This window comes from Panthera onca, chromosome D2 (assembly GCF_046562875.1).
Source record: "Panthera onca isolate mPanOnc1 chromosome D2, mPanOnc1 haplotype 2, whole genome shotgun sequence".
Classification (NCBI taxonomy): domain Eukaryota; kingdom Metazoa; phylum Chordata; class Mammalia; order Carnivora; family Felidae; genus Panthera; species Panthera onca.
This window is the reverse complement of record NC_138349.1, coordinates 75,761,247-75,774,258: the sequence shown is the minus strand read 5'-3', so window position 1 is coordinate 75,774,258 and position 13,012 is coordinate 75,761,247. Positions and strand designations below refer to the sequence as shown.

General features: G+C 46.5%; 1 protein-coding gene across 4 annotated transcripts in view; it reads left to right on the top strand.

Moving 5' to 3' along the window:
* B3GALNT2 (beta-1,3-N-acetylgalactosaminyltransferase 2) overlaps positions 1–13,012 on the top strand; it is a 77,834-nt gene that overhangs the window by 11,013 nt on the left and 53,809 nt on the right. For 2 of the 4 annotated variants that reach the window (XM_060642863.3, XM_081790552.1), the window contains exon 1: positions 7,629–7,970. The exons of 1 other annotated variant lie outside the window; for it this stretch is intronic. In XM_060642863.3, the coding sequence (XP_060498846.1) occupies positions 7,859–7,970 (112 nt within the window). In that variant the 5' untranslated portion in view covers positions 7,629–7,858. Of the gene's footprint in view, positions 1–6,735; positions 7,175–7,628; positions 7,971–13,012 lie in introns of those variants that run through there. One more of the 4 variants, XM_078434213.2, reaches the window with a different exon arrangement.

The window sequence follows — 13,012 nt, the reverse complement described above, 5'->3', positions numbered from 1 at the left end:
AAAGAAGAATAGAAAAAGTGACTCCACGACACAACTAATGTTATTTTATAATTGCTCACGTATTGTTTCCTCTTTGAGAGCCAAGAGAGATGCTTCTTTTCGAAAAAGGTACAAAATGAATTTTCCCAAGTAAAATCTAAATTGAAGGCTCCTATTTTGAACGCACAACCTGTGGCTAAACTAACTTTTATCCATATTTAGTTGCCATCCACCCCTTACCCCTCCCCAGAAAACCCCCAAGAGGCAAGCTTTTTGCTGCCACCTACAGTTAGAAAATGTAATCACCTGCTGAGTGCACAAAGGAATGACGATGGGCAGAGAACCTGAGCTTTGGAAAGGGGGACCATGTGCCCTGGTTTACTGGTTTACTGTAACGTTTCCTGAAAGTCCCTGTTGTCTTGGGATGATCCAGCCAATGTAGCATTTGTCCTGTCCCCTTTTTCTCTCAAAACTCTGATTTGGATGATTAATTATACAGTTCTACTGGTTCTTTCCTTGCATCATTTAAAATACTCAAGTTTGGGGCTCCCGGGTGGCTCAGTCAGGTAAGCATCTGACTTTGGCTCAGGTCTCAATCTCAGGGTTTGTGATTTTGAGCCCCAGGCTCTGTGCTGACAGTGTGGGCAGCCTGCTTCGGATTCTGTTTGTCTCTTTCTCTCTCTGCCCCTCCCCTGCTTATGCACGCGCTCGCTCTCTCTCTCTGTCTCTCTCTCTCAAAAATAAACATTAAAATAAGTAAAATATTCAAGTTAGTCTCATCTCTCCCACCTAAAAGCACACACACACTTCTCCAGTCTGAACCTCCTTCCAGCTCCAATCTTTCTCCTTCCTATCTTTACATCTAAGCTTCTTGAAAAAGGGATCTGTACACCATTTCTACATCACTGTGCCGTAACCTTCCTCTCCTCACCTCACAGTACCACAGGCCCCTCGCTTCTGCTCTGACTACTCCTTGAAACTACCCGTGACCTGCGAACCACCCAATCCCTGGACACTTCTCTGTCTTTGTCTTAGCCAGTGGGCACTGCTGTAAGAGTACCACAGACTGGGTGGCTGATGAACAACAGAAATGTACTTCTCTCAGTTCTGGAGCCTGGGAGTCTGAGGTCAGGATGCCAGCTCGGTTGGGTTCCAGTGAGAGCCTTCTCCTGGGTTGTAGACGAGCCAACTTGTCGTATCAATCATTGAAAGGGACTGACCCAGTTCTATGGCCTCCTGTTGTGAGGACACTATTCCTACCATGAGGGCTCCACTCTCAGGACCTAATGACCTCCCAGAGGTCCCACCCGAAAGTCCATCACATGTGGGATTAGATGAATTTGGGGGGAGGACATTCATTCCGTAAGCCTTTCCCTTGCTTCGTATATTGACAACACTGTACCCGGTTGCGTGTTCCCCCCTCCCAGCTCACCTCTTGTCTTGTGACACCATCTCCTGTTTTTCTCCTGCATTCTGGCTTTTTCTCAGTGGGCTTTGTAACCTCTTCGTCTGCTTGCACCTAAATGTTCACGTCTCTGTCCTTATACACTCTCCCTGAGTAACCACACCCGTGAATTCTACTACAATCAACTTGACAAGGGCTCCCAAACTCATTCATTCATTCAAAAAAAATGTATGGATCACCCACAAAGTGCCAGTCACTGCTTCAAATTCTGGGATATATCCGTGAACAAAATGGAGGGGAGAATCATAGATGGGTAAACCATAGACAAAATAAGTAAACTGGACAGTATGTTAGAGGGTGAGAAGTGATAAAGAAGAGAGTAATGTCAGGGGGCACCTGGGTGGCTCAGTCGGTTGAACGTCCGACTTCGGCTGAGGTCGTGAACTTGCAGTTTGTGAGTTCAAGCCCAATGTCGGGCTCTGTGCTGACAGCTCAGAGCCTGGAGCCTGCTTCAGATTCTGTGTCTCCCTCTCCCTCTGTTCCTTCCCTGCTCGCAGTCTGTCTCTCAAAAAGAGCTCATTCAAAATGGGTAAAAGCAAAATGCATAGATAATTTACAGAAGAAGAAATAGAAGCAGGTAATAAATATAAAATACTCAATTTCATTAATGAAAAAATGCTTTATCCTTAAATTAGGAAAGACTTTAAAAAAATTTTTTAATGTTTATTTATTTTTGAGAGAGAGAGAGAGAGAGCAGGGGAGTGGCAGAGAGAGAGGGAGACACAGAATCCGAAGCAGGCTCTAGGCTCTGAGCTGTCAGCACAGAGTCCGATGTGGGGATCGAACCCATGATCCGCGAGATCATGACCTGAGCCAAAGTCAGACACGGAACCGACTGAGCCACCCAGGAGTCCCAGGAAAGACCTTTTTTTAAATGCTAGGTTATGTGGGATGGGACAGAAACCTACTTGTTAGAGGCAAACGTACACATTGACACAATGCCAGGAGGAACAAGGAGCCTTAAAATAATATCTTAAAAAGATGTCATCTGAAATGTGGGTGAAGTTTTAGGTGTAGAAGTGCTAATAATATTTGTTATACTGGAAAAATGGAAACAACCCATATGTCCAGTAATAGGGGACCAGGTTAGAAATTATAATATGAACAAATGATTAAATGATTAAAAGACATTTTCTAAGACTGCTAAGTAAATGTGAAATGCTTATATGTTAGGTGAAATAAATGGATGTAAACTCCTATTTGTAGTATGTTTGCAAAAAAATTTTTTTTAATTTTTTTTTTTCTTAATGTTTTCATTTATTTTTGAGACAGAGAGAGACAGAGCATGAGCAGGGAAGGGGCAGATAGAGAGGGAGACACAGAATCGGAAGCAGGCTCCAGGCTCTGAGCCATCAGCACAGAGCCCGATGCAGGGCTCGAACTCACAGACTGTGAGATCATGACCTGAGCCGAAGTCGGACGCTCAACCGACTGAGCCACCCAGGCGCCCCTGTTTGCAAAATTTTTTAATGAAAATGCCAAAAAGAAAGTATATAGTTTTTATGTGGTATGATTTCGTTTCTTCTTTATATTTTTCTATACTTTCCAAATTCCTTTTTATCATCATGTATTACTTTTGTAGTCAGAAAAAAAAAATTCATCCCTAGAGTTTTCCAGATAAAATCCAGATTCCTTAGCATAGCACATGATGATCTGGCCTGTTTTCTGATCGCCTTCTCCCCATTTCCCAGTCCTAACTCTCTTAGGGTCATGCCACATTGCTTGCATTTTCCTAATCATGATGTCATCACTATCTGGGGAGTGTTTGTTTTAATTACTTACTTATTTTTGCCTAGGTGTTCTCAAATACCATTCTTGCCCTCTGGCCTTCCTAACAGGCCTGTTTGATTTCAAGTTCCAGCCCTGTGTTTTCAAAGGATGACCTTCCCTGGGACGCCTTGGGCTTGGTCAGATACCTCCTGCTTTGTGTGGCCACGACTCTGTGATTCCTTTCTCTGGTTACACGGAAATGCAAGCTGGGTGACCGACCATCCCGGTCTGCCCTACCCTAATCCTAATTCTCTGCTTACCCCTTCACATCTTAAACTAGGAGGACCTTGACTTAACAGGCCCTTTACATCATCTTTTTTTTTTTTTTAATTCTATTCTTTCCATTCTGCACATTGTCTCTCTTATGATTTTTACCCACCTTAGTCTTGAGTTTATTAGGGGATAGCAGACACCAAGCAAGTGGAAGGGTCACTGGACCTATGGAACAGGTGATAGAACAGCTCTCACTGTGGTGAGATGGGAAGGTGCTAAAAAGTTAACTCAAAACGCTGTTATAGGCTTGTCAGTGAGGTTCCCCCTGTAGGTCAAAGCATTTTGGTAATTGAAAGAACAGCGCCTGAATTAGTGCCGTGTGTTAGGATTGTTTTATTTATCCCTCCCTTTAGCGCACATTGTAGCTTTGAACAGTTGTTTAAATACTGTTTAAGATTGCAGTCGGCCCCATTTCAGTGCTTCATTCCCACCTTCCCTACCCTGCTCCACTTCTCCTATTTTCTGTTAACACTTATCATCATCTACATGCTGCTAAATGTATTCCTTTATTAGAGCTATAGTTTACATTTGGCTCCACGCCATCACCGGACAGGGATCTTCGTCTTGTTCATCGATTTAACAAAGTACCTACCAAAGTGCCTGGCACATAATAGATGCTCAGTTAAAGATTTGTTGAATAAATAGATCTACTTAAATTAGGGGGTTAACTCATTATAATTCTCTAACCACAAAATGAAAATGTTAGGGTATCAGCAGAGGCCTTTTACTACCCTTCTTTTTTTCTTTCTTTCATTATTATTGTTTAATGTGTATTTATTTTTGAGAGAGAGAGAGTGTGTGTGTGAGCAGGGAAGGGGCAGAGAGAGAGGGAGACACAGAATCTGAACCAGGCTCCAGGCTCTGAACTGTCAGCACAAAGCCCAACATGGGGCTTGAACTCATGAGCTGTGAGATCATGACCTGAGCCAAAGTCGGATGCTTAACAGGCTGAGCCACCCAAGTGCCCCATCTTTCTTTCTTGTTAAAAATTTGCTGCCCTGGGGCCCCTCGCAGCTTTCCCACAGGTACCCAGAGGCAGGGCACCTGCTGGCAGAGCACAAGAGGTCAATCCGTGGGGCTGCGGCTGGTACTGCAGCGACCCCACCCGTGTGCCCTGAACGCTGCCAGCCATTTACCACCCCAGAAGTTGGGGATTCTGCCTACAGGGTGGCATTTTATGTGAATCAGTGTGCCCCTTCTACTACCCTTCTTAAAGAGGAAAAGCTGGACACCCCTAGTAACAACCAATTATTACTTTAACAATTTCTTTCAGTAAAATGTAGAGAGCAGGGGCACCTGGCTGGTCTAGTCAGTGGAGCACGTGACTCTTGATCTTGGTGTTATAAATTCGAGCCCCACATTGGGTGTAGACATTACTTAAAAATAAAATCTTTAAAAAAATGTAGGGAGTAGGTAGGCATAGTTTCTAAAAGAATTTCTAACAAGAAATCTGTACGCATTACACACCCTCCTTCCTTATTGCTACATGTAAACATTCTGGGAAAGGGGCACACAGGATTTGGTGACATTTGCCCAAGAACCACCAAGATCACAGCCTGCTAATTCTGTTTTCCACAAGAAGAAAATATCGTTCTTTCTTGTCCTAGGAGTATTCAGGGGCCATGGCGAGTAGTAGGGGCCCCTAAAGACTCCCCACACTGTTTAGAGACAGTAGTGTTTCTCTGATTTGCATAATACACTGTGGTAGCCAACCTCTAACATGACCCCACAATGATCCTTGCTTCCTGGTACTCACATCTTTGTGTGGTCCCTCCCATAGTGAATCACAGTTATCTTTGTAACCAATAGAACACTGCAGAAGTGCCAGTGTGTGTCTTGCAGGGATCCTTCATAAAAGGCATCACCGCATCTGTGCTGGTCTCTTGGATCTCCAGCTCTTGGGGAAGCAAGCCACTATGTGTGGGGACATTAAAGCGTCTTGTGGGAGAAACCCACTCAGAGAGGAGCTTAGGCCAAAAGGCAGAACCACTTTGCTAACCATGGAAGTGAACCACCTAGGAAGCCGATTCTCCAGCACCAGTCAAGCCTTCGGATGACCACAGCCCCAGCAGCTTTACGGGAGACCCTGAACCAGAACCTAGCCCCCAAGTTCCTGACTCACAGAAATTGTTAAGAGATAATAAATAATTATTGACGTTTTAAAGTGTTGGAGTGGGGTGCCTGGGTGGCTCAGTTGGTTAAGTGTTCAACTCTTGGTTTCAGCTCAGGTCCTAATCTCACCCGTTGTGGGATCAAGCCCTGTCTGGTTCTGCGTGGAGACTGCTTGGGATTCTCTCTCTCCCCCTCTCTCTCTCTGGCCCTCCCCTGCTTGCATGCACTCTCTCAAAATAAATAAACATTTTAAAACAAATAAAAGTTTTGGAATAATTTGTTAGGTAGCAATAGATTAGCTAAAAAATATACAAATCCCTTTAAAGGGAAAAAGATATTTCATACCCCACATTCATTACATTGTTTTTATTAAGTACAGACGTACAGATTTTATACAACTATTAAATCAAAAGAGATTTTAAAATTAAATACAAACAACATTACAAAACACTTGAATACAAAGTAATTTTAGGGGCACCTGGCTGGCTCAGTTGGTAGAGCGTGTGACTCTTAATCTCAGGGTCTTGAGTTCAAGCCCCACTTTGGGTGTGGGGTCTACTTTTTAAAAAATGTGATTTTATTTTTTTTTAAATGTTTATTTATTTTTGAGACAGAGAGAGATAGAGCATGAACAGGGGAGGGGCAGAGAGAGAGGGACACACAGAATCGGAAACAGGCTCCAGGCTCTGAGCCGTCAGCACAGAGCCCGAAGCGGGGCTCGAACTCACGGACCTCGAGATCGTGACCTGAGCTGAATCGGCCGCTTAACCGACTGAGCCACCCAGGCGCCCCTAAAAATGTGATTTTAATAGAAGGTTGTTTTGCTGCGATTACATTGCCACTCAATAAGACTCCGGTACTGCCAGACTCCTCCTGAGTTACTTGAATAAATTAGCTTTTTTTCCCCCTTAAGCGTGTTTGAAATGGATTTTCTATCGCTTTCGACCAAGACTTTACTCGACAGCATAGTTACCTTCTGGTGCCACAACTTGTGGGAATTGAAAAAAAAAAAAAAAAAAGAAAAAGAAAAAAAGGAAAAACCAAAAACGAAACGGAAAAAAAAAAAAACCAACCCAACCCCAGGTGTTCCTTTTCATCCTTCCCTCCCCTTTGTAGCACGTGCGCCCCGACTGCCTCGCGCCTCAACCGGGGGCCCTCGCGTGTCTGGCCCTGCGCGGGCCCGGGGGTTCCTGCCCCCGGGGCCGCGCTGCACGACGCCGGGCAGGGCCCGGTCTCCGAGGAGGGCTGCTCGGATCCCTCCCACGGGACCCGCGCGGCCCGCGCCACGGCTCCGTCCTGGGGGAGGGGCCACCTTGCCCCCCTCCCCCGTCTGAATCGGGAGCACGTGGAATTTCACCTCCTACTGGACCGCAGCTGTCCTGCCCCACAGCTGGACCCCGGGGTGCGGCCCCAACCAGAGCTCCCGGAGGACAGGGCCGGGCAAGGAGCCGGGTACACGGCGCACCAGCACTAGCACTTGACGGATGATTCACCGCTGAAGACACACGCCTCGGACTGCCTCGGCCTGCTCTCGGGCCAAGGAAACGTTCAGCAGGATCCCAACTCCCAGGGAAGGTCAGCATTCGCACAGTGGAGCTCTGCGTGATCGAAACCTAGCGTCACGCAGGTCTTTAAATCCGAGGCAGCCGGGAGCCTTCGCCTCGGCAGCTGTTTCCTTCGGCCGGTCCCGTCAGTCAGCCTCTGCGCACAGGGGCGACCGGCACCGCCTCCCCTCGGCCGTCGGGGGGCAGTAGGCGTTGAGAAGGGATGCGCATGCTCCCTGTGGGGCTTCGCGCTTCGCCTCCGCGACCGCCGAGTGACGGAAGCAAGTGCACGCGGTTATGGGAAATGTGGTTTCCGAGCCTCTGGCTCACTGGGGTGCGCCCCCTGCCTGGGCCCAGAGCGGGACTTCAGCTCCCGACTGGCCTGCAGGCGCGGGAGGGGACGCGGGAAGGGGGCGGGGCGAGTGAGACGAAAGGTGGGCGGGCCCGGGGGGGAGGGGGTAGGCCAAGCGGAGGGGGCGGGGCCTGGCCGGCTGAGCCGGCGCCGCCCGCGGTTGGAGGAACCTGAGGCGCGGGGCCGGAGCCGGCAGGAGTCCGGACGGCGGCGGGCCCGAGGGCAGGCGTGCCCAGAGTGGTCGCGCGTGCGTCGGCCGCCTCCCCTCGGCCTTTCTCTTCGCCGGTCCCCTCCCTCTCCGCCGGGACGCGGGAGAGCCCGGCGCGCGGCGGGGGCGCGAGGTGGAGCCGGCGGGGGCGGCCAATGCGAAACTGGCTGGTGCTGCTGTGCCCGTGTGTGCTCGGGGCCGCGCTGCACCTCTGGCTGCGGCTGCGCTCCCCGCCGCCCGCCCGCGCCTCCGGGGCCGGCCCCGCAGGTGAGGTCCTGGGGCCCGGCGGGCCGAGAGGCCGCGAGGGGCGGGAGGCCGACTCCGAGCCCTCCCCCCCCCCCCCCCCCCCGGGCGGCTTCCTCCGCGGAGCCCCGCCGGGAGTCCCGCAGGGGGGGGACGGGCCGAACGCGACCGTCCCCACACGAGACAAATGGCTCTTTTCATCCCCGGGGCGTTGAATCGGGCAAACTTGAGGGCGCGTTTCTCGGTGCGTGTCCCCGCCGCTTCTCACCTCCCGCTTTCCTTTATGGGCACCGCCACCGCGAGTCCTTCGTCTGTCCCCCAGGCCTGGTCGGAGTTGTCCGCCTCCTGCCCGCTGGCCCTGGGAGCAAAACCTTGTGTCCTTCAGCCGCAGGCGGCGGCTGCGTGCGCCCGGGCTCGGGTGCCAGGCTGCCTGCTCCCTTCCCAAGCTGTTGGACTTAACTCGGTCTAGACTTGGAGGTCGTAGTGTCATGGGCGATGCCTGTGCGTGTCTGAAAAGGCTGGGTCTTGCTTTTCACGGGAACTTTGCCTTAAGAGTATACTCCTTTTTGTTTTCTTTGAAAACTATGATGCAAGTCGGTGAAACAAATCTGGACGTGAAATAGGGCATGGATACGAGAGGAGTTGTTTCTGGGAGTTTGGCTCGCAAAGCCTATTAATGAAGTATACGTGAAAGTAGAAAATTCTCTAGCGATCGTATCCACTTGTTCTAAAGCTTACTCTCCCAGGGGAGTGAAATCTTGATCATTTCACAGCCCAGTCGAGTGCTTTGTCCATAGTTGGGACCCAGTGGGCTTTTTTTGTTAATGGGTTTTACCACCCTTTTTTGTTAATGGGTTTCCTTTTTTTATCTTGTCTTCTTTTTTAAGGGCTTGCCTTAGGACATAGAAAGAAACCTAGAAGGCTGTTTTTAAACTGAGGAAATAGTTGTCTTGTGTTCTAACTACTTGGGGAGTTTTTTCCTTACCACTTCTCCCCAAAACAGCTGTTTTCTTATCCAAAAGTTTAAAGAATTAGAATTGAGTATTTGCAATTCTGAGACGGGTCCGTGCCTTAACTTTTTAGTAGAAAGCATAGAAACTAATTGGGCAATCCTCAAAGCAATCTCGTTGTTGGAATTGGGGTTCTTTATTCTGGTAACAGTCTCTTAGAATCTTTTCCTATTAGGCGAACCACAAGCTCTTTGAAAAAGCTGTTTGTGTGACCTGAATAGAATTAAAATACTGTTTAAATTATTTAAGGAAAATAAAGTTGTTATAGGGCATTTTACCTGTTAACAGGTTGGGGTTTGGGGTTTTTTGGTTGGTTGGTTGGTTGGTTTAGGGTTTTTAAAACTGATCTAAGGAAAGGGTGCAATAGATATAAAATACTTTGTAACGTCTGTTAGGTTTGTGTTATACAAGTTTCTTTCCTTTTTTGTATGATGAGGGAGCACTACTAGAATTTACTTGCAGAGCATTCTTAGGATATTTATGACCTTAGTAGTCTTTTGGGGTTCAAGAAACAAGCAAAAAGTCGGCTTTCAAGCCTTTTTTTTTTTTTTTTAAGTTTATTTATGTATTTTGAGAGCGATAGAGCATGCGAGCAGGGGAGAGGCAGAGATCTAGAGAGAGAGAACGAATCTCCAGCAGACTCCATGCCATCATCACCCAGGACTCAAACCCACGAACTGTGAGATCATGACCTGAGCCGAAATCAAGAGTCCCACACTTAACTGACTGGGCCACCCAGGCACCCCGTCAAGCTTTAAACTTAGTAGGCCAGCCTGGCAATTTCTTAGTTTAGTGAAGTTTCTCCTATCCCCGTGGTGTTTGGATGATGCGCTTATCTGCTGTGAAGTTTGACTAAGCTAGATTAGGAAACTAGGATGTAGGCCATGAAAAGGAGCAGGCTGTAGGTGAAGAAATCAGTACTAGTTATATAAATTAACTTTGACTTTAGATGGATATTGTGCCTCTGGTTAGATGGTAAATTAGGCATTTTAATCTAAATGAAACCTGAAGGACTCCTAACTTACTTTTCAAAACTAAAGACCGTAGAAGCCTATCGATTGCTAAAATTTCCTGCGGCTCCTTTTCCCATTGTGTTACCACCATGCTCAAACTAAAACATTTTAACATATTTACATTTCAGCTCTTATACTTAAGCCTAAAGTGAGAGAGAAAACCCAAGATTTTGTTTCTTCCAGCAAATTAATGTTTCAAGATTTGTTTTTGTTCTCTTTTCTGCCCCTTTGTCTTCAGTCTCATTAAGTTGTGACAGTATTTTTTTTATAAAGTATTTTTTTTTTTGATGTTTATTTATTTTTGAGAGAAAGCGAGCACAAGCAGGGGAGGGACAGAGACAGGGGGAGACAGAGGATCTGAAGCAGGCTCCGAGCCCAGTGCGGGGCTGGAACTCATGAGCCGTGACATCATGACCTGAGCCTGTCGGCTGCTCAACCAATTCAACCGACTGAGCCACCCAGGCATCCTGTGGCAGTATTTTTTTAAAGGGAGATTTACCTTCCCTGAATATTAAAAAAGAACCTCTGATCTGTAGTCGATCGAGCAAATATCTGAGAGCCTACTCTGTGCCCTGTTGTAGGTGTGGCATTACAACAGTAATCCAGATCAAGTCCCTGCTGTCATGCGGTTTACAAATTAGAAAGGGAGATAGAACATAGAAAATAATTAGTAAATATCATAGGGGATACTGATAAGTGGGATGACAAAAATAAAGCAGTGTCAGAGGCTAGAGAGTGGTATACTGCCGTTTTAAATAGGTCAGGGGACACTTCTTAGTTGAGGCAGGGACCTGAATGCAGTGAGGGAGTCCTGTTAGTACCTGGTGCTTTTTTTAACATAGCGGCTCACGTTAGACACCTGAAATATGGTCACCAACTATTGAAGAGGAAGCAGGTCTGTTGTGAAATGCAGCACGCCTAGGGGTGATGAGGAAACTGGAGACAGAGACTGGACTGGAGAATATAGATACAGGGTATATCTAATAAACATAATTCATTTGGGGTAATGCCTTAGCAGGAATTATTTAACAATAAATTTAGAAAAATGATGAGACAGAAGAAGCCTCCTCTTTCTGGGATGTTTGGAGAGAAAGAAAGCAAAGAGAAAGGAAAGAAGCATATCGCTTGGAGTGCTAGGTACGGTTCTAGACGCACGGTCCCTGCTCTGAGGTCCTCACAGTCTGTCGAACTGAAGCAGACAGGGAGCCAGGAGAAGGCCAGAGACAAAGTGCGCCTGCTTTGCAAGCTTGCCTAGCGCTGGTTCATCCAAAATTATCCCTTTATGTTAATCTTGTCTCCGTGCTTTGGTGTCCTTATTTATAAAATAATGATCTCATAGGGTTATTGTGAAGACTCAATTAGTAAAACACCCAGAAAAGTGCCTGATTCATAGTAAACACTCCCATGAATTGTAAAGAGGAGGAGTAGGAGACTGGTGGCTGGTTCTTGTGCTAGTGAGGTGTTTGGGGAGGTTTCTGAAATTGGCGAGAGCATGCTGATTGTCTTCATCAGCAGATCTGTGATGAATTTCCGTTTCCCTCATTTTCAGGATTTCTGCTTATTTGTGACCAATCTGTGATTGATTCGTCTGAGAGGGTACATGTGAGAACAGAAATTTTGGTTTGATTCTTAGGAATCCTTGGGGCTAGGGGCACCTGGGTGGCTCCCTGGGGTGAGCGTCAGACTTCGGTTCAGGTCATGATCTCATGGTTCAGTTCATGAGTTCAAGTCCCGTGTCAGGCTCTGTGCTGACAGGTCAGAGCCTGGAGCCTGCTTTTTTTGGATTCTGTGGCTCCCTCTCTTTTTGTCCCTCCCCTGCTCGTGCATGCTCTCTCTCCCTCTCTCTCTCAAAAAGAAATAAACATTAAAAAAAAAAAAAAAAAAGAATCCTTGGGCCTGTTTTAAACAGTTTTTTGAGGTCAACCTCCCTTGGTCTAATAAACTTTTGGATGTCCACTCCCAAGTGCAGAGCCTAGCAGATTGCCAGACCCTCAGGATATATTACATACTAGAGAAGAGAAATGTTGTTGTCCTCAGGGAGATTGTGTGGGGTTTGAATGATTCCTGACATGAAGATTTGTTTGTTGCTATATATCTGCCATCTAGAAGAGTGAATGTAGGAGAAGTGCTTAGTAATTGGGAGGAATGAATCAAGAGAATAAAACTGGGAAGTATGCATGATTTTGTCACCTATAGATCATGTAATCACCTTCCGTGATGACCCTATGATTTAAAATTTTGTTTTATAGAAGCAAAACAAGTTCTTTGTAGAAAAGTTGAAATTATTTTTAAAAAAACAGGAAAAATGATCTATATTACAGTTTTTGAATGCACATACTTACAGTGCATGTTTGAGGGAAATTAGTATTTTTAAAAAATCGTGTCGATGTATCATATACATTCAGAAAAGTGCATGTAAATGTGTAGCTTGATCTAGTTTCATAAGCTGAATACAGCCAGCTGAGACAGCACGCCGGAAGCTCCCTTCATGCTCTCTTCCGTCACTGCCAAGAGTGGTGACCACTCCCCTGATCTCAAGTGGCAGATATTTGCCTGTTTTGGGGCTTTATATAAATGGGACCACACGGTGTGTACATAGTTCTTACAATCTGCTTACCTTAATATGGTGAATAACCGTATAACGTAATTCTACGACATCGTTTTAGTGGCTGCATAATATTCTGGCTTATAGATACACTGTAATTTAATCCCTTATTCCCGAATGTATGTATTTTGAACTTTTTCACTGTTGATAAATGATACTGTGATGGACAGAGATCTTTTAGTGCATTGCTGTTTTTTTTTTTTTTTTTTCATTTTTTTTCATGTTTATTTATTTCTGAGAGAGCACGAGCAGGGGAGGGGCAGAAAGAGAGGGAGACACAAAATCCGAAGCAGGCTCCAGTCTCCAAGTTGTCAGCACAGCGCCCGACACGGGGCTCGAACTCACGAGCAGTGAGATCATGACCTGAGCCAAAGTCATACTTAACCAACCGAGCCACCCAGGCGCCCCCCCATCGCTGATTATTTCTAAAAATAAGTT